Consider the following 18,579-nt stretch of genomic DNA (forward strand, 5'->3'; position numbering starts at 1 on the left):
TAAAGAACTAAATTTTGTTTGGTTAGAAGATGGAAAAAGAAAACAAAATCATGAGAATTCGATAAGTAGTATTTGGTGATGATGCCACGACTAAGGATAATCTAGTTTAATTATCTGTCCTCTATTATAGCAACAAACCTCTTAGCCTTTATCCTTGATTTTTGTATTTTTAATCTCTCTTTCTTTATTATTTGGCTTTTCTAAAAAAAATAAAGTATCAGATTATTTGTTGTGACTTTATGGTAGAGCAACAAAATTCTTTAAATTTAAAATATTTGGTGGATCCAAATCAAATGTATGAAATGAATGGTTAAATGATTGATAACATAAATACATACTACAACTGAAATAAATACAAAATCAGAAAAAATCACTAACACACATGATTTATATGAACAAAATTTCAATTTATTTTGGATATATTGTATAATACTAAAATCACTAAAAGGTCACCCACCATTGGAGATGAGGAATCGAAAGAAAATGACAAGTATGTAAAAATGGTAAATAAAGATTTCAAAGAGGTGTAAACCATTTATTACAAGACTTTTTCGACATTGATCAAAGTCAAAACGCTGAGTTATGGGATTCGTAGGGAGGAATCGAACCTATAACCTACAACCTCACATACCTCTCACATCTTCCAAAATCTAAAAACGTTGAAGAAACTCAGCAAAAGAAAAGAGAGCAGCCACTAAGCTTTAGCTTCTAACCACCCATTATCATCTTCTTGGTGTGACTCTGACCCTCCACCACCTTCAATAGAAGCTTCTTCATCACCTTTGTTTCCTCCACCTTTCTTTCGAAACGTCCTTCTAGCTTCCCGACGAGCATCTTTCTTAGCTATATTCAAGTCTTTGAATCCTTGTTCCAACTTGGCTTCATCCTCTGGATTGAAGAAGGCTACTTCCATTTGACCCAGCTCTGCATATCTTGCCTCTACTTTGGTTTTCCAGTAAAGACCCATCTCTGTGTCCATCTTTTGGTATGGTGTTTTCAGCAGGTACTCGTCTATTCCTCCTGCTTTGTCGATGCAGCGAAGAGCGTGTGTTGTGACTTTGACTTTAATGTGACTGTCGAATATGTAGCTGAACAATCGCTTCTCCTGGACATTCGGTTTCCAACATCTTCTTGACCTGTTCTCAAATCACACCACAAACAAGTTACCAAACAATACAGAAGAAATCAGATTAAAACTCATAAGTATCCTACATTTCTCTAGAAAGGGGATAGATTTCATCACACCATTGTTCAAATATTGAGAATCTTTAGAGTAGCATGATACAGAAACAAAACAACAATGCCATCTTCAGGCAACAAATGAGAGATGCTAAACAAAATGAGGCACTATAAAATCTCTAACCATCTAAGATTTCGAACCCTCTTAAATAGTTTCAGATTTCTACCAAATTGAAACCTAAATCCATGAAGCATTCCTAAGAACCTGTAGTTTAGCTCCTCCGATGCTTGAATATTAAGCAAAACCATCACAAGCTCTAAATCCGACCAACCTCAACCGACTACACATACACATATAAACAGATAGAGAGGCATAGAGAGAAAGAGACAAACTTGTTTCCACCGTCTTCACTGACACGGTTTCCGTACTGGATGTGGCGGCCGGCGTAGAGACCGCGTTTGGCTCTGCCCATGACGACTTTGGTATCAGGAACACAAGCCTTGAGCTTCTCCTTGAGCTCCGGCGTGATATTCTCCGCTCCAACTTTCTTTACCAGCTTCTTCATCATCTCCTTCCCTCTAAACGCCATTTTCGTTTCTCCTCAGAAAATCACAGATCGCAAAACCTACTCTTCCCCAAATGCTTTTCTCTGTGCTTGGTATGACCTGGAAATGGAAACAAATCGGTTTAGCTAACGATTTTAATTAAACCGGACAAAATTAGCCAGTAAAATCCGGTATGGTATTTCGCCTGCTTGCTGCGTCGCTCGTATCAGACTCCGATTGAATAAGAATAAATGAATCGTCGAATCAAGATAAACAGACGACAGGATCGAGGAGAAGCTGACCTGAAGTGAACCAAACCACATAAATGGTCAAGCAACGAGAGAGAAGAAGCAGAAATGAAACTGACGATGGCACGAGTCGAGGTTTCGGCCGGCGATGAGAACCGGCGTCGATCTTAGCCATAGGGTTCAATTTCTGAGTTTTGAAGCGTTGGGCTTTTTTAATTCGTTGGCTCTTAGGCCCAAATTAATTCTCTCATTAATTTACGGTTCGGTTTTAATCGGTTCTAATTTGTCAATCCGGATAAAAAGTCAATAACATCTAACATAGACCAAACCATTATCCCAAAGAAAAAAAAAACATAGACCAAACCAAGTCAACATGAATTGAAATTTAAGAACCTCGGTCCTCCCAACTCAACCGAAACACAATCAAACCGGCCAAACATTGTTTTTTTTACGGCAACAAAGATATATCAAAACACAAATTGCAACACTAAAAATCATGTGTTTTATTGGTGCCTTATATAACAAATGAAACCTTACCCGAAAGGTTTAGCATATATGACATCCAGACAAGAGAAAACGTAATTCATCATTTTCGTTATCTAACATACAAGAATCAAAACAAGATTTCACATTAACAAAGATAAAGTGTACATAGTTGAGGAAAATAAAGGTAAAGATAAAGTGTAGACAATATTCAAAAGGGTGGTTGTCCAACAATGTTACCAGGAGGATCATAGTTACAAATAATAAATGTGTCACCGGTCTTGCAAAAACTGATTGCACACCCAATCCTCGAACTCTTCTTCCATACAAGTTGCGTGTAATGCAAACAATCCCCATTCGCCTTGCAGTGGGAAGTCCTCCGGTCATAGTATTTCATCTCCGAGGCCCATGCAGCCACCGCATCCCGTGGAGTCCAACCTTTTCCGCTTCCCCAGAAGAGATTCTCCCCGTAAGGTCCCCCGGAGTGGATAAGTTTGCAATCTCCACGGCGGGTTCTGGCCCACCGGCTCGCATAGAGGGCGAGGCTATTGCTCCATTTGAGAGGAGGGAGACGAAGCTTGGCTCGTAAGATGTTGTGTGGTCGGAGAAACTGCTGCTGAATGGTGTTGCGGGCTAGAGCTTTGTCTTGAGAAAAAATTAGTGTTGATGTTGTCGGTGTTCTGTTTGATGGGATTTGAAAAGAGAGAGAAGGAAGTGGAGTGCTGATAACTATGATAATGATGATGAATATCAGAGTTTTTTGTTCCATTGGGATGCTAAGTTAGATTTGTTTCTGAGCCTCTAGATCTAGCTAGTACGATCCTTACCATATATATATACACACACACACATAATTGTTTATGCTTTCATATTTGTACGTATATATCATCTAACGAATCTAAACACATGCTATGTTAATAATGCGCAATGACAAGTGCTAATCATTTCGGTGGAACATTGATTATTTGTAGGGAATGATTTTATTCAAACAAAGCATACATTATTGAGCTAATTAATAGATCATTATATATGAAGGAAGTTTTAATAGGATGTTTTCTTTTTTTCTTGTAAGAAGAGACTTTATCATAGCAACGAGAATATATCCCAAGCATAAAACATTATATACAAACTCATTCAAATGAAAACCTAAGTTAGATATTTAATTTGACCACTCTTAAAATACTTGTTTAGTTATAACATGTTTACTATGCAGATTTATGAGGCGTATCAGATGGTGTGCTAGAGAACGTGATACAAATTTGGATGCCTTGTTTTCAAGAAATCTTATACATTCCTTGGAGATCAATTTGTATTGTGAGGCTTATAGTCATTGAGCTTACCGTTGATTAACTAAATTTATATTATATAGAACATCAAATAGACGAAAAAAATCAATTTAGTTGACCACCGTTTGTTAGCTAGGTTATAAACTCTGACCCAAAGTGTCCTATGCTTTCAGTATTCAGTTTATTTTATAACGTGTGGGGTCGTTTTGGAAACAATTAAAACAATAGGGGCTATATTTTTCTCAAGTTCTGTTGGACTGGGCTTGTCGTTAATCAATATTTGGGCTTTTGAGGTTGACTCGCTTTTTTCCGTTCTTCGTTTTCCAAAATCAAACCCAAAAGGATTTGGAGGAGTTAATTCACCTGACGAATCCACCACCATAATATTAAGCACATTTGATCTCTCACTTCCTTGGTGCGAGTGTTTTGTTTTCCGAGATCCAAAATCTTCTCTTGGATCCAAAGCTGTGTTACTGTGGATCTCCTCCTCCTCTCTCCCTGGATCTCGTACCTTTGAGGTTTGTCTCTCTGTGTTAAACTTGCGACTCAGATTTCATAGAGATCGATCCCACTTTTGCCTTTTCCTTTGTGAAAATCTACAATGTTCAATTATTCTCTGGCGCTCTTTGTTTGATCTCGTTGAATATTGATCTGATTCCGGTAGGAAACCGATTTTCATGTTTGTGCAGCTGAGTGAGACTGCGAATTATGTAGATTTCATTGTTTGTTCATCTAATCTGGGGAGATAGATCGCATTTTTTTTTTTTTTGAATTTTGGTTGATCCGAAGCTGTTTTAACTGATTTTTCGTTTTTATGTTATTATTTTGGTCGTAGTTGTAGTACAGTGATGTGTATTGCTGGATCTGAGGATTTAGATTTGTCAATGTTTTGCATCTTTGGGTCTCTGATTGGACATTACCGAATATTCTTCTGAAATTATGATGTTTTCTCATAAACCACGGATTCGAGAATAGAGATCATGTATTCAATGTATTGAAATCCAAGCAGAGAGGTATGGATTATCGCCGATGATACTGTTGAACTTCTTGTATAGAACTTACTCTAGCACTGATGAGGACACTAGTAAGGTGCTTATATTCAGTAATTCGAACTTGAAATCGCCAGAAATATTAAAAGTTTTGATATCTTGTTTTTACTTGTGATCTATACTTCATTATGTCTTTAATCAATTGTAACAATTTTGCTCTATTCATCTTCTATTTCTTATATTAACAAAGGAACACTTGTTCGTGAATGGTTTTTCCTTTTCATTTGAGCTCACAGATTTTTTTCTCTTTCACTTTTTGTGCAGCACCGGAGAAGATGGACAAATCTAGTACCATGCTTGTTCACTATGACAAAGGGACTCCAGCAGTTGCTAATGAGATTAAAGAAGCTCTCGAAGGAAATGATGTTGAAGCTAAAGTTGATGCCATGAAGAAGGCAATTATGCTTTTGCTGAATGGTGAAACCATTCCTCAGCTTTTCATAACCATTATAAGATATGTGCTACCTTCTGAGGACCACACAATCCAAAAGCTTCTGTTGCTGTACCTGGAGCTGATTGAAAAGACTGATTCTAAGGGGAAGGTGTTACCTGAAATGATTTTGATATGCCAGAATCTTCGTAATAACCTTCAGCATCCTAATGAGTACATCCGTGGAGTGACACTGAGGTTTCTCTGCCGGATGAAGGAGACTGAAATTGTGGAGCCTTTAACTCCATCAGTGTTACAAAATCTGGAGCATCGCCATCCATTTGTTCGCAGGAATGCCATTCTGGCCATCATGTCGATATATAAGCTTCCACAAGGCGACCAACTCTTTGTGGATGCGCCTGAAATGATCGAGAAAGTTCTATCAACCGAACAAGATCCTTCTGCCAAGAGAAATGCATTTCTAATGCTCTTTACCTGTGCTGAAGAACGTGCAGTGAATTATCTTCTGAGCAATGTTGACAAGGTTTCAGACTGGAATGAATCACTTCAGATGGTGGTGCTGGAGTTGATTCGAAGTGTGTGTAAGACTAAACCAGCAGAGAAGGGGAAATATATTAAGATTATTATTTCTCTGTTAAGTGCTACTTCTTCTGCAGTTATCTATGAATGTGCTGGGACACTTGTTTCTCTCTCATCTGCCCCTACTGCGATTCGGGCTGCTGCCAACACCTACTGCCAACTTCTTCTTTCTCAGAGTGACAACAATGTGAAGCTTATTTTACTCGATCGGTTGTATGAGCTTAAGACATTGCACAGAGATATCATGGTTGAGTTGATAATAGATGTGCTCAGAGCACTCTCAAGCCCAAACCTTGATATCCGCAGGAAGACGCTTGACATTTCCCTTGACTTGATTACCCATCATAATATCAATGAGGTCGTTCAAATGTTGAAGAAAGAAGTTGTGAAGACACAGAGTGGAGAACTTGAGAAGAATGGGGAGTACAGACAAATGCTTATTCAAGCCATCCACGCTTGTGCAGTGAAGTTCCCCGAAGTTGCAAGCACAGTGGTCCACCTTCTGATGGACTTCTTGGGAGATAGCAATGTGGCTTCAGCTCTTGACGTGGTTGTTTTTGTTAGAGAGATAATAGAAACAAATCCCAAGTTAAGAGTTTCAATCATCACAAGGTTATTGGACACGTTCTATCAGATCCGAGCAGGAAAGGTCTGCCCTTGTGCCCTTTGGATAATTGGGGAGTATTGCCTATCACTTTCGGAAGTTGAGAGTGGCATTTCAACTATCACGCAATGCCTTGGCGAATTACCATTTTACTCTGTTTCTGAGGAGTCTGAGCCAACTGAGACATCAAAGAAGATTCAGCCTACCTCTTCTGCCATGGTGTCCTCTAGAAAGCCAGTGATTCTTGCTGATGGAACTTATGCTACCCAAAGCGCAGCCTCTGAAACCACATTCTCCTCACCTACAGTTGTTCAAGGATCACTGACTTCTGGAAATTTGAGAGCACTGCTACTAACTGGTGATTTTTTCCTCGGAGCAGTGGTTGCTTGCACGTTGACCAAACTTGTTCTTAGGTTAGAAGAGGTTCAGTCTTCTAAAACTGAAGTAAATAAGACAGTCACACAGGCTTTGTTGATCATGGTTTCTATGTTGCAACTTGGGCAATCTCCTGTTTCTCCACACCCTATTGATAATGATTCGTATGAGAGGATTGTGTTGTGCATAAAATTGCTTTGCCATAGGAATGATGAGATGAAAAAGATATGGTTAGAATCCTGCCGCCAGAGTTTTGTCAAGATGATTTCTGAAAAACAGCTTAGAGAGATGGAGGAACTGAAGGCGAAGACCCAAACAACGCATGCTCAACCTGATGATCTAATTGACTTCTTCCATCTAAAGAGTCGGAAGGTATTATTACTTCCTAAGCTTCCCTTTGCTTTATTGGGTTTTTTTTTCCATATGAGTTTTCCTTTTCAATCTGTTCAGTTCTGTTACGTTGGTGTCTACTTTTTCTTACAGTTCATATCCAATTTTTTTTTTCGCATTCTCAAAGAAAGTTCGAAAGTTGATAGTGGCATGTTATGTTTATTTATTTCGGTCAGTAGTTGAAATTACTGACGATAAGTTTCTTTCAGGGAATGAGTCAACTTGAGTTGGAAGACCAAGTACAAGATGACCTAAAGCGTGCAACTGGAGAATTCACCAAGGACGAGAACGATGCTAACAAACTTAACCGCATTCTTCAACTCACAGGATTCAGTGACCCAGTCTATGCTGAAGCATATGTGACGGTACACCATTATGATATTGCTCTTGAAGTTACAGTAATCAACCGAACCAAGGAAACCCTTCAGAACTTGTGCTTGGAGTTAGCAACCATGGGTGATCTCAAACTTGTTGAGCGTCCTCAGAACTACAGTCTGGCACCTGAAAGAAGCATGCAGATTAAAGCAAACATCAAGGTGTCGTCCACAGAGACGGGAGTCATATTCGGGAACATCGTCTATGAGACATCAAATGTAATGGAGCGAAACGTCGTTGTTCTTAATGACATACACATTGATATCATGGACTATATCTCCCCTGCTGTGTGTTCAGAGGTTGCTTTCAGAACTATGTGGGCAGAGTTCGAATGGGAAAACAAGGTAATTTATTGAAACCTTTTATAGTTGTACCTTCTTTTCGTATGTTTGTTGGAGTTTGGTATAACCAATTCCTGTTGTATTCTTTATGTCAGGTTGCTGTGAACACCACAATACAAAACGAAAGAGAATTCCTCGACCACATTATCAAATCTACAAACATGAAATGTCTCACTGCTCCGTAAGTGTAAATTCTTCTTTCATCCTGTAGAAACGAAAAACTCTTCTTACTAATTAATACTTCTTTACTTGCAGATCCGCAATAGAAGGCGAATGTGGATTCCTTGCAGCAAACTTATACGCAAAAAGTGTATTTGGTGAGGATGCTCTTGTGAATGTGAGTATTGAGAAGCAAACGGATGGAGCATTGAGTGGTTACATAAGGATAAGGAGCAAGACGCAAGGGATTGCCCTAAGTCTTGGGGACAAAATCACCCTCAAACAAAAGGGTAGTAGCTGAGGTTAGCTAATCTTTTCAAAACATATTCTATTTCTCGATTAATACATGTTTTAATCCTTAAACCGCAATTGGTCTAAATTTCAGTACCATACCGATGATTTCTCACAGTGGCGTGCAAAGGTAACAGGTTTAGACTACGTACGTTTCTCTTGAGCAATTATCGTTGGTTGAATCTGCTTATTATATGGAGGGAGGAGGCGTTCAAGGGTATATGTAAAAAGAGTAATTGGCTATCGTTCTTACTTAACCGGTATATTTTCTGGTATGGTACCGATGGATTTCTTCATCTCATATGGCAGTGTGTTTTTTACTGTACTAGACGATTTTGTTTTATTTGTAATGCTTTTTCTTCTATAATGTCGTTTGTTGAGGACTTTAAACCGTGAACTTTATGATATTGTAGATTTCAAAGCTACATTTGGTTTGCTCCATTTTAGAACTCGTCATTTCAGATTTGATCTCTATTCTTTTCTTTCATATGCATTTGAAGTGAACTATTCAATTGTCAAAGCTAGACTTTAATTTGCTAGTAGCTATATAATACGGGTTATGTTAGCAAGTAAGTTGTAATGAAACGCATGTATTAATATGGACCATATTCAAAATCTACAAGCCAAAGAAACCAATTGCTTCACAACCAAACCCATAACATTTGATTCTTACAGCCTTTTCTATTCTCAAGAAAACCAAGCAATAATTTTTAAGCAAAATTTAATAATCTTAAATCACTTGCCTCAAGGTACCAAGGGACGATCACATACACATTCGCGTAACTAGATATCGCTAACATCATTAGACAAGAAAATACTAGACGCGAGTAGAAGAGGAAAGATCCAAATACATCATCTTCTATCATAAAATCATCCATCTCTAACCGAAAGTTGGAGCACGTTTCAAGGAAAAACTGACATAATTCCTAATTACGCTCACTTTTAAAAGTTTGGGGTCGTTTTGGAAACAATAAAAAAGTAGGGGCTATGCTTTCTCAACTTCTATTGGACTGGGCTTGTCAACAATCAATATTTGGGCCTGCGAGGTTGACTCGCTTCTTTCCGTTCTTCGTTTTCCAAACAGAAGGAAAAAAAACTAAAAAACAAAATCGGATTTGGAGGAGTAAACACAAGGGAAGACGAATCCACGATAATATTAAGGACATTTCATAATCTCTCACTTTGTGCGAGTGTTTTTTTTTCCGAGATCCAAAATCTTCTAACGGATCCAAAGCTTTGTTACTCCGTGGATCTCCTACCTTGAGGTTCGTCTCTATCTGTTAAACTTGCGACTCAGATTTCGTAGAGATCGATCCCACTTTTGCTTTTCCTTTGTGAAAATCTACAATGTTCAATATTCTCTGGCGTTCTTTGCTTGATCTCGTTGAATATTGATCCGATCCCGGTAGGCAAACGATTTTCATGTTTGTGCAGCTGAGTGAGACTGCGAACTATGTAGATTCCATTGTTTGTTCATCAAATCTGGGGAGATATATTGCATTTGTGATATGAACTTTGGTTGATCCGAAGCTTTTTTATTATTCGATTTTATGTTAATGTTTTGGTCGTAGTTGTAGTAAAAGTGATGTGTATTGCTGGATCTGAGGATTTGAATTTGTCAATGTCTTGCATCTTTGGGTCGTTGATTAGACATTACCGAATATTCTTCAGCGATTATGATGCTTTCTCATATACCGTGGATTTGAGAACATAGATGCTTTCTTCATTGTACTGAAATATATGTAGAGAGGTGTAGATTATTATTGCTGAGTAGTATTATGGGGATACTCTGAAACTTCTTGTTTAGAACTTACTCGAGCAGTGATGAAGATACTAGTAAGGTGCTTATACTAACTTAGTAATTAAAAGAAAATTCTTAAAATTTTGGATATATTGATTGTTACCTGTGATCTATACTACTTCATTTTATCTTTAAATCGATTTTCAGTATTTTAGGTTCCTATTCTCTATTCGCTTTGAATTTCTTATGTTAACATAGGTACACTTGTTCTTGCATGATTTTTCCTTTTCATATGAGCTCACAATTTTATTTTATTTTTCACTCTTTGTGCAGCACCTGAAAAGATGGACAAATCTAGTACCATGCTTGTTCACTATGACAAAGGGACTCCAGCAGTTGCTAATGAGATTAAAGAAGCTCTCGAAGGAAATGATGTTGAAGCTAAAGTTGATGCCATGAAGAAGGCAATTATGCTTTTGCTGAATGGTGAAACCATTCCTCAGCTTTTCATTACCATTATAAGATATGTGCTGCCTTCTGAAGACCACACCATCCAAAAGCTTCTGTTGCTGTACCTGGAGCTGATTGAAAAGACAGATTCGAAGGGGAAGGTGTTGCCTGAAATGATTTTGATATGCCAGAATCTTCGTAATAACCTTCAGCATCCGAATGAGTACATCCGTGGAGTGACACTGAGGTTTCTCTGTCGGATGAAGGAGACTGAAATAGTGGAACCTTTGACTCCATCAGTGTTACAAAATCTGGAGCATCGCCATCCATTTGTTCGCAGGAATGCAATTCTGGCAATCATGTCGATATATAAACTTCCACATGGCGACCAACTCTTCGTGGATGCACCTGAAATGATCGAGAAAGTTCTATCAACAGAACAAGATCCTTCTGCCAAGAGAAATGCATTTCTAATGCTCTTTACCTGTGCCGAAGAACGTGCAGTGAATTATCTTCTGAGCAATGTTGACAAGGTTTCAGACTGGAATGAATCACTTCAGATGGTGGTGCTGGAGCTGATTCGAAGTGTGTGTAAGACTAAACCAGCGGAGAAGGGAAAATATATTAAAATTATTATTTCTCTGTTAAGTGCTACTTCTTCTGCAGTTATCTATGAATGTGCTGGGACACTTGTTTCTCTCTCATCTGCCCCTACTGCTATTCGAGCTGCTGCCAACACCTACTGCCAACTTCTTCTTTCTCAGAGTGACAACAATGTGAAGCTTATCTTGCTCGATCGGTTGTATGAGCTTAAGACATTGCACAGAGATATCATGGTTGAGCTGATAATCGATGTGCTCAGAGCACTCTCAAGCCCAAACCTTGATATCCGCAGGAAGACACTTGACATTGCCCTTGACTTGATTACCCATCATAATATTAATGAAGTCGTTCAAATGTTGAAGAAAGAAGTTGTGAAGACACAGAGTGGAGAACTTGAGAAGAATGGAGAGTACAGGCAAATGCTTATTCAAGCCATCCATGCTTGTGCAGTTAAGTTCCCCGAAGTTGCAAGCACAGTGGTCCATCTTCTGATGGATTTCCTGGGAGATAGCAACGTGGCTTCAGCTCTTGACGTGGTTGTTTTCGTTAGAGAGATAATAGAAACAAATCCCAAGTTGAGAGTTTCAATCATCACCAGGTTGTTGGACACGTTCTATCAGATCCGTGCAGGAAAGGTCTGCCCTTGTGCACTTTGGATCATTGGTGAGTATTGCCTATCACTTTCAGAAGTTGAGAGTGGCATTTCAACTATTACACAATGCCTTGGCGAATTACCATTTTACTCTGTTTCTGAGGAGTCTGAGCCAACTGAGACATCAAAGAAGATTCAGCCTACCTCTTCTGCCATGGTGTCCTCTAGAAAGCCAGTTATTCTTGCTGATGGAACTTATGCTACACAAAGCGCAGCCTCTGAAACCACATTCTCCTCGCCTACAGTTGTTCAAGGATCACTGACTTCTGGAAATTTGAGGGCACTCCTTCTAACTGGTGATTTTTTCCTCGGAGCTGTGGTTGCTTGCACGTTGACCAAACTTGTTCTTAGGTTGGAAGAGGTTCAGTCTTCCAAAACTGAAGTAAACAAGACAGTATCACAGGCTTTGCTAATCATGGTTTCTATTTTGCAACTTGGGCAATCTCCTGTTTCTCCACACCCTATTGATAATGATTCGTATGAGCGGATTATGTTGTGCATAAAATTGCTTTGCCATAGGAATGTTGAGATGAAAAAGATATGGTTGGAATCCTGCCGCCAGAGTTTTGTCAAGATGATTTCTGAAAAACAGCTTAGAGAGATGGAGGAACTGAAGGCAAAGACCCAAACAACTCATGCTCAACCGGATGATCTAATTGACTTCTTCCATCTAAAGAGTCGGAAGGTAATATTATTATTTTCTAAGCTTTCCCTCGCTTTATTGTGTGTTCTTTTCCTTATGATTTTCCTTCGCACTCTGTTTAGTTTTTATCTGCTTTCTCTTACAGTTCATATCCGATTTTTTCTCCATTTTTAAAGAAAGATGGCAAAAGTATATAATGGCATGTTATGTTTATTTCTTTTGGTCTGTAGATGAGCTTACTGATGATAAATTTCTTTCAGGGAATGAGTCAACTTGAGTTGGAAGACCAGGTACAAGATGACCTAAAGCGTGCAACTGGAGAATTCACCAAGGACGAGAACGATGCTAACAAACTTAACCGCATTCTTCAACTCACAGGATTCAGTGACCCAGTCTATGCTGAAGCATATGTAACGGTACACCATTATGATATTGCTCTTGAAGTTACAGTAATCAACCGAACCAAGGAAACCCTTCAGAACTTGTGCTTGGAGTTAGCAACCATGGGTGATCTCAAACTTGTTGAGCGTCCTCAGAACTATAGTCTGGCACCTGAAAGAAGCATGCAGATTAAAGCAAACATCAAGGTCTCGTCCACAGAGACAGGAGTCATATTCGGGAACATCGTCTATGAGACATCAAATGTAATGGAGCGCAATGTTGTGGTTCTTAACGACATACACATTGATATCATGGACTATATCTCCCCTGCTGTGTGCTCAGAGGTTGCTTTCAGAACTATGTGGGCAGAGTTTGAATGGGAAAACAAGGTAATTTACCGAAACCTTTTAAAAGTATTACCTTCTTTGTTTGTTTGTTTGTTAGATTTTGGTATAACCATTGCCTGTTGTATTATTCATGTCAGGTTGCTGTGAACACCACAATTCAAAACGAAAGAGAATTCCTCGACCACATTATCAAATCCACAAACATGAAATGTCTCACTGCTCCGTAAGTGTAAATTCTTCTTTCATCCTGTAGAAACGAAAAACTCGTCTTACTAATTAATACTTCTTTACTTGCAGATCTGCAATAGCAGGTGAATGTGGATTCCTTGCAGCAAACTTATATGCAAAAAGTGTGTTTGGTGAGGATGCTCTTGTGAATTTGAGTATTGAGAAGCAAACGGATGGAACATTGAGTGGTTACATAAGGATAAGGAGCAAGACGCAAGGGATTGCTCTAAGTCTTGGAGACAAAATCACCCTCAAACAAAAGGGTGGTAGCTGAGGTTAGCTAATCTTTTGGAAACATTTTCTATCTCTCAATGCAATCCATAAATGTTTGAATCCTTAAACTTTTAATTGGTCTAATTTTCATTACCATAACGATGATTTCTCACAGGCTTGGAATGATAGCGTGCAAGGTAAAAGGTAAAAGGTTTAGGCTACGTTTCTCTCTTGAGCAATTTTTCGTTGGTTGATTCTGTTTACTACATGGAGAGAAGAGTCGTTTAAAGGATATGTAAAGAGTAATTTGTTATTATTCTTCCTAAGCCGGTATATTTTCCGGTATGGTACCGATGGATTCTTCCTCAACCGGCTGTCTTTTTACAGTACTAGACGATTTTGTTTTATTTGTAATACTTTTTCTTCTATAATCTTGTTTATCGAGGAGACTGAACTGTTGAACGCGTTATCAATAGTAGATTTCAAAGTTACATGGGTTTGTTCCATTTTAGACTCGTCATTTCATATACGATCTCTACTTCTGTTTTTTTTTTTCTTGCCTTTCGTGGTTCTCTCTTTTCGCAGAACAAAAGTTTTTCTTTTCCTACTTTTCTTTCGTATGTGACGTAGGACAACATATTGGCAAGATGCTATCCAAAGTCAAGTCTTCCACTACTTATCATTGTCAACGAAACTTCCTCATGTATTCATATTATTGTTTTTAGCAACATGTTGGTTTCTTCGTCATAAATTCATATTATTGTTTGTTAGCGACATGTTTTTGTTTTCTAGTCATATATTCACATTATAGATGTTTACTAAGATAGCTTAAAATATTGTAAACCAGAGGGAATATTAAAGGGACCCGAATATTAAACATCGGACTACTTTCTTTTCTAGTCCAAAAACAAGAGCACTGATACATTTTTATTCGTTAAAATGAGAACATAGTACTCATTAAAACAAAAAGGGATATTGCAATGAAAAATAACCATTGGTCACGCCATATCTACCAGCAGAAACGTCCTAATGATATATATAGCATCAGATGTGTTTCGTTGGTGCAAGAACGAGGTGTTCTTTCTTGTGCATAGCGAGTCCAGTCATGACGTCCATCTTTATATCCTCTGGTTTAATCCCTTTAGGTAGACTCCAGTCAAATTTGTAGAGAAGGTTAGCGAAAGGTATCTCTACCATTGCAATCCCAAGATGCATGGCCGGGCACATTCTCCGGCCCGACCCGAAAGGTAGGAGCTCAAAATCTTGGCCCTTGAAGTCCACTCCTTTGTGCTCGTTCATGAACCTCTCTGGAATGAACTCATTAGGGTTGTCTCCCCACGCGGCTGTGTCACGAGAAACCGCCCATGCGTTCACCTGAATGATGGTCTTGGCCGGAATATCATAGCCACCTATCTTTGCGTCTGCGATAGTTTCTCTGTGTAGAAGAATGGGGATGACTGGTTCGAGCCGAAGAGACTCCTTGATGACTGCCTTTAGGTAAGGGAGATTAGGTATGTCTTCTTCAGAGACATATCCTTTGTCACCTATCACACTCCTCACTTCGTCTTGAGCTTTCTTCATTGCTTCAGGGTACTTAATAAGGTAAGTCATGGCCCATACCACCACTGCAGCCGCCGTGTCAGTTCCCGGCACAACAATATCCTGATGAAATTACAAACAAACCGAGTTAATAATAATATTGAGGTTTAACTAACTTAGAGAATTGCAATAAGGGTTAGATATATAGAGTTACGAACCAATATCATGGCCTTGACATTTTCGTGAGTGAATTTGATGGAGAAAGGTTGGTCTTTGTAGATCTGCATCAAAAGATCAATGAAACTCTCTGTTTCTTGTTTAGGGCGGTTAGGGTCAAGAGTCTCGTCTAGAAGTTCTTGAAGGTAAGTGTCAAGCTCCTTGAAAGCTTTCTTGAGACGTGCACTGAGACCAGTGAGGTTGTCAAGGAATCCGAAATAAGGGAAAAGGTCGGAGAAAAACAGAGTGCCCAAAAGTGCTTGCGTCTCGTACAAGATATCTATGAATCTCTTCATCTCTGTGCCGTACTCATTGTACCGTTTCCCAAAAGCTTGTCTACATACGACACAGTTAGTGAAAGACAAGAGAAGCTCACTTAGATCAACGGTGCCTGATTGATCAGCGGCTTTATAGATCTTGTCCATCATCCGTTGACACTCTTCTTCTCTAACCGGTCTGAAACTTGCGACACGGTTCGGGCTGAAGAGGTTCACCATACACATCTTCCTCATCTCACGGTAGTACGCGGTGTACTGTCCGAAACCAAGCTCACGGCCTTGATACGACATGGTTTGTTGCCCTTTCAAGAGAGGACGAGCGGTGAAGTTGAGGTCTTGAGTTTTGAGTAGCTCCTTGGCTAGCTCGGCCGAGGAGATCACCGCGAGGCGACGGCCACCGATTTTCATCGTGAAAATCGGGCCGTATAGCTTGGAGAGACGGAAAAGGAAGTGTTGGGGGTTGAATTTCTCCATCTGGTGAAGGTTTCCTATAATAGGAAGACCTTTTGGTCCCGGAGGTAACCGGAGAGATTTCTTGGTCGTGCTACGGAGGAAAAAGAAGGCTGCAGCCGCTACTAAACCGGCTATAATCAATAAGAGATCCATTTTTTTCTGTTTGACTTACTTAAGTCTTTGTGTTCGGATACTTTTCTACTTTGAATGATGATGTGGTTTATATAGCAAGACAAAAAGTTTTATTGGTTGGTTTGTTTTGGATTTTTTGACAGGTGACAGAATTTTCCCTTGTTTTTAAAACGTGATGTTAGTAGGTGGACTACTGGTTTTTGGAATTAAAAAATGTAACTTGGGTTACACAATAATACTGAAAGCGAGATCGATGAAGAGTTGAAAATGTGAAGATATTGGATAAGAATATAACCTCTTGGTTTTGTTTTCTAAAAATATACTATAGAACAGTAAGTATATTATGAAGTAATAAAATATCATCAACTTGTTTTTTATAAATCTCATAAACTTTTGTTCATTTAGACATCATTCTTGATTTTTTTCTTTTTGAACTGATATGATCGATTTAAAAACAAAGCATAAAAAATGGTACTTTAGAAAAATTCCTAAAAATACCTATGAAATTTGAAGCGATCATTTTCTCCTATGCTATAACGTAAACTGAAAGAAAAAAAAAGTATACGTAACCAAAAAACTAAACTCTCAGTTTTTAAGTTTTCTAATTACTCTGTAGTCAATTTTTGTAGAAAAATATGTTCATATTTTTGCAGTTGAACAGTAGGTCACAGTGAGACAAATATTCTACTTCGTCAATCTAAGATGAATCGTACATAAATTCAACTCGGTAGAGAAAAAAAAAAAAGAGTATTTCGGAGAACGAGCCTAAAGATGTCCCTATTGACTTCGCAGCCGCTATTGAAATTACTAAGCCGTCAATATTAACGACTTTGTTCTCATGCGGACATTAAAATTTATAGAACCAATCTCATGGGCTTACTAACAAATGTTAAGGTTGACAAGAAGTGTGACAAAAAAAATAAAAAGTCTACTTCGTTGAGAAAATTCAAAATATACAAACAGTCAAATTAATTTATTACAATTACACGTAAATTGGTTTCTGTCAAATCTTCCTCCAACTTATTTGTCAACGAAACTTTATCTACTCTTGGACAAAAGAAGAAGAATGATCATCGATCATCGATCATCATCATCTTGAAAACTAGTTAAGCTAAAACAGCTCTTAGTCTGAGGAACCATAAAATCTCTATGGTTCGTCATCTTCATCCTCTTCTCTTTCAGCTTACTAGTTTCATCATCACTGCTACTATCATCATCATCATCATCATCATTGAGTTTATGATCCTCGTTGTCAGATTCTTGCAATGCAAGCAACGGCATAGAATTAGGGTTAATTTTAGTGTAGATGCTGAAAGAAGACAAGGACGATCTTCTTCTTAGCTTATTAGCAATAAGCAATCTTCTTCTCTTGTTCAATGGACTCTCCACTTTCACCAAATCGTTTGTGTTACTCGCTTCCATTAAATTCCCAAACGATTTCGATTTCCCTATGTAATGGTTTGATAATCCTCTCCTGTAACAAAAACCAAAACCTAAACCACATGACTAAACAAAAACACAACATGTAGTAATAACATTTAAACTGAGAATCTAATAAGTAAGAAACAATTTCAACATCTTACAGATTCATCAATAAAATCAAACCCAAGAACATAAGAGAATCTAATGATTTACTTTATTCTTGTAATAAAATAAATCGATCGAATATATTCAGGTGTAGATAACAGAATAATTAGAAGATAATTAATAAAGAAACGTACTTAATCGGAAGAGAATCTTCCAAAGATGAACTAAACGAATTGAGCCATCTTCCTTGTGATGACGAAACGGCGTCGTCTTCATCTTCCTCGTTTTCGCTGGTTTCTCCAACGGACGACGAACTCTCCGGCGGAGGAGATCTACCACATCTCCTCAAACCAATCCGGCTAGACAGAGACGCCGGTACGGCCTGATCATGCGTCGTGACGCTGCTACGATCCCTAAACGTAGAACCTACCAGAACCTCCATTGATTCCGGTAGAATTCTTGAAGCCTTTGTTTATCAACCAAATCGAGCTCAGCTGTCATAAAATCGGAGCATCCGCGTAGGTTAAGAGCTCCAATAAGCAAGCGCAGGTTAACAAGTAATATAAAAAAAGAAAGAGAGACAAGACTCCACCGATCGGAGAAGAAGAAGAAGAAGATAAAAAAGAAAAGATAGTTTTTTTTTTATTAAAACAAAAAAAAAGAAGATAAATAGTAATATACGAAAACGTATATATATACGTATGAGTGACAGTATTTTTGAGTCTCTCTGTGTGTGTACTAAAATTAGTATCCGAGGGAAGGACGGTAACGTCGACTTTTTGACGATTTAACACGTTATTGCTGACGTGGCGATAATGGATTGGAAATTTTAGCCTGACGTTTCGGGGTTACTGTCTCCGTTAAATCCGATGCTGGCCAT

General features: G+C 38.5%; 6 protein-coding genes across 16 annotated transcripts; 2 read left to right on the forward strand and 4 right to left on the reverse strand.

The window, feature by feature from the left end:
- Positions 1-390: 390 nt before the first annotated feature.
- On the reverse strand, positions 391-2,282 carry AT4G31460 (Ribosomal L28 family). Its single transcript, NM_119295.4, has 3 exons — positions 2,028-2,282; positions 1,573-1,845; positions 391-1,136 (listed from the first exon to the last, which is right to left on the reverse strand). The coding sequence occupies exons 2-3, from the start codon at positions 1,767-1,769 to the stop codon at positions 695-697; spliced, it is 639 nt and encodes a 212-aa protein (NP_194874.1). The 5' UTR covers positions 1,770-1,845; positions 2,028-2,282; the 3' UTR covers positions 391-694.
- An 83-nt stretch (positions 2,283-2,365) lies between these two features.
- On the reverse strand, positions 2,366-3,334 carry AT4G31470 (CAP (Cysteine-rich secretory proteins, Antigen 5, and Pathogenesis-related 1 protein) superfamily protein). The gene has a single exon (NM_119296.2). The coding sequence runs from the start codon at positions 3,223-3,225 to the stop codon at positions 2,668-2,670; it is 558 nt and encodes a 185-aa protein (NP_194875.1). The 5' UTR covers positions 3,226-3,334; the 3' UTR covers positions 2,366-2,667.
- Positions 3,335-3,937: 603 nt separating this feature from the next.
- AT4G31480 (Coatomer, beta subunit) lies at positions 3,938-8,813 on the forward strand. 9 transcript variants are annotated; one of them, NM_001342087.1, is made up of 7 exons: positions 4,076-4,260; positions 4,578-4,831; positions 5,056-7,112; positions 7,340-7,849; positions 7,942-8,027; positions 8,102-8,307; positions 8,391-8,780. In NM_001342087.1, exons 3-6 carry the CDS (start codon positions 5,067-5,069, stop codon positions 8,304-8,306), a joined length of 2,847 nt encoding a protein of 948 aa, NP_001328339.1. In that variant the 5' UTR covers positions 4,076-4,260; positions 4,578-4,831; positions 5,056-5,066; the 3' UTR covers position 8,307; positions 8,391-8,780. The 9 variants fall into 9 exon arrangements, with proteins under 9 accessions (NP_194876.2, NP_001328339.1, NP_001320104.1 ...); NM_001342082.1 differs by having other exon boundaries at positions 4,578-4,755; positions 8,391-8,772; NM_001203951.1 differs by having other exon boundaries at positions 4,752-4,831; positions 8,391-8,760.
- Positions 8,814-9,367: 554 nt separating this feature from the next.
- AT4G31490 (Coatomer, beta subunit) lies at positions 9,368-14,152 on the forward strand. 3 transcript variants are annotated; one of them, NM_001342089.1, is made up of 6 exons: positions 9,368-9,701; positions 10,371-12,427; positions 12,646-13,155; positions 13,251-13,336; positions 13,411-13,616; positions 13,730-14,152. In NM_001342089.1, the coding sequence occupies exons 2-5, from the start codon at positions 10,382-10,384 to the stop codon at positions 13,613-13,615; spliced, it is 2,847 nt and encodes a 948-aa protein (NP_001329406.1). In that variant the 5' UTR covers positions 9,368-9,701; positions 10,371-10,381; the 3' UTR covers position 13,616; positions 13,730-14,152. The 3 variants fall into 3 exon arrangements, with proteins under 3 accessions (NP_001329406.1, NP_194877.2, NP_001329405.1); NM_119298.3 differs by having other exon boundaries at positions 9,368-9,561; NM_001342090.1 differs by having other exon boundaries at positions 9,678-10,137.
- A 179-nt stretch (positions 14,153-14,331) lies between these two features.
- Positions 14,332-16,326, reverse strand: CYP83B1 (cytochrome P450, family 83, subfamily B, polypeptide 1). The gene is made up of 2 exons (NM_119299.3): positions 15,312-16,326; positions 14,332-15,216 (listed from the first exon to the last, which is right to left on the reverse strand). The coding sequence occupies exons 1-2, from the start codon at positions 16,191-16,193 to the stop codon at positions 14,599-14,601; spliced, it is 1,500 nt and encodes a 499-aa protein (NP_194878.1). The 5' UTR covers positions 16,194-16,326; the 3' UTR covers positions 14,332-14,598.
- A 671-nt stretch (positions 16,327-16,997) lies between these two features.
- On the reverse strand, positions 16,998-18,427 carry AT4G31510 (major centromere autoantigen B-like protein). The gene is made up of 2 exons (NM_119300.3): positions 17,894-18,427; positions 16,998-17,646 (listed from the first exon to the last, which is right to left on the reverse strand). Exons 1-2 carry the CDS (start codon positions 18,139-18,141, stop codon positions 17,250-17,252), a joined length of 645 nt encoding a protein of 214 aa, NP_194879.1. The 5' UTR covers positions 18,142-18,427; the 3' UTR covers positions 16,998-17,249.
- Positions 18,428-18,579: the final 152 nt, after the last annotated feature.

Source organism: Arabidopsis thaliana, chromosome 4 (genome assembly GCF_000001735.4).
Source record: "Arabidopsis thaliana chromosome 4, partial sequence".
Lineage (NCBI taxonomy): Eukaryota > Viridiplantae > Streptophyta > Magnoliopsida > Brassicales > Brassicaceae > Arabidopsis > Arabidopsis thaliana.

Bases quoted from the DNA above. Each gene is read 5' to 3' on its own strand.
- AT4G31460 (NM_119295.4), bottom strand. From the start codon at position 1,769: ATGGCGTTTAGAGGGAAGGAGATGATGAAGAAGCTGGTAAAGAAAGTT. The intron at 1,137-1,572 runs GTTTGTCTCTTT...ATTTGAGAACAG, and splicing joins AGTGAAGACGGTGGAAACAA to GTCAAGAAGATGTTGGAAAC.
- AT4G31470 (NM_119296.2), bottom strand. From the start codon at position 3,225: ATGGAACAAAAAACTCTGATATTCATCATCATTATCATAGTTATCAGC.
- AT4G31480 (NM_001342083.1), top strand. From the start codon at position 4,998: ATGGTTTTTCCTTTTCATTTGAGCTCACAGATTTTTTTCTCTTTCACT. The intron at 7,113-7,339 runs GTATTATTACTT...AGTTTCTTTCAG, and splicing joins TCCATCTAAAGAGTCGGAAG to GGAATGAGTCAACTTGAGTT. The intron at 8,028-8,101 runs GTAAGTGTAAAT...CTTTACTTGCAG, and splicing joins ATGAAATGTCTCACTGCTCC to ATCCGCAATAGAAGGCGAAT.
- AT4G31490 (NM_001342089.1), top strand. From the start codon at position 10,382: ATGGACAAATCTAGTACCATGCTTGTTCACTATGACAAAGGGACTCCA. The intron at 12,428-12,645 runs GTAATATTATTA...AATTTCTTTCAG, and splicing joins TCCATCTAAAGAGTCGGAAG to GGAATGAGTCAACTTGAGTT. The intron at 13,156-13,250 runs GTAATTTACCGA...TATTCATGTCAG, and splicing joins AGTTTGAATGGGAAAACAAG to GTTGCTGTGAACACCACAAT.
- CYP83B1 (NM_119299.3), bottom strand. From the start codon at position 16,193: ATGGATCTCTTATTGATTATAGCCGGTTTAGTAGCGGCTGCAGCCTTC. The intron at 15,217-15,311 runs GTTCGTAACTCT...TAATTTCATCAG, and splicing joins ATGTCAAGGCCATGATATTG to GATATTGTTGTGCCGGGAAC.
- AT4G31510 (NM_119300.3), bottom strand. From the start codon at position 18,141: ATGGAGGTTCTGGTAGGTTCTACGTTTAGGGATCGTAGCAGCGTCACG. The intron at 17,647-17,893 runs GTACGTTTCTTT...TTTTTGTTACAG, and splicing joins GAAGATTCTCTTCCGATTAA to GAGAGGATTATCAAACCATT.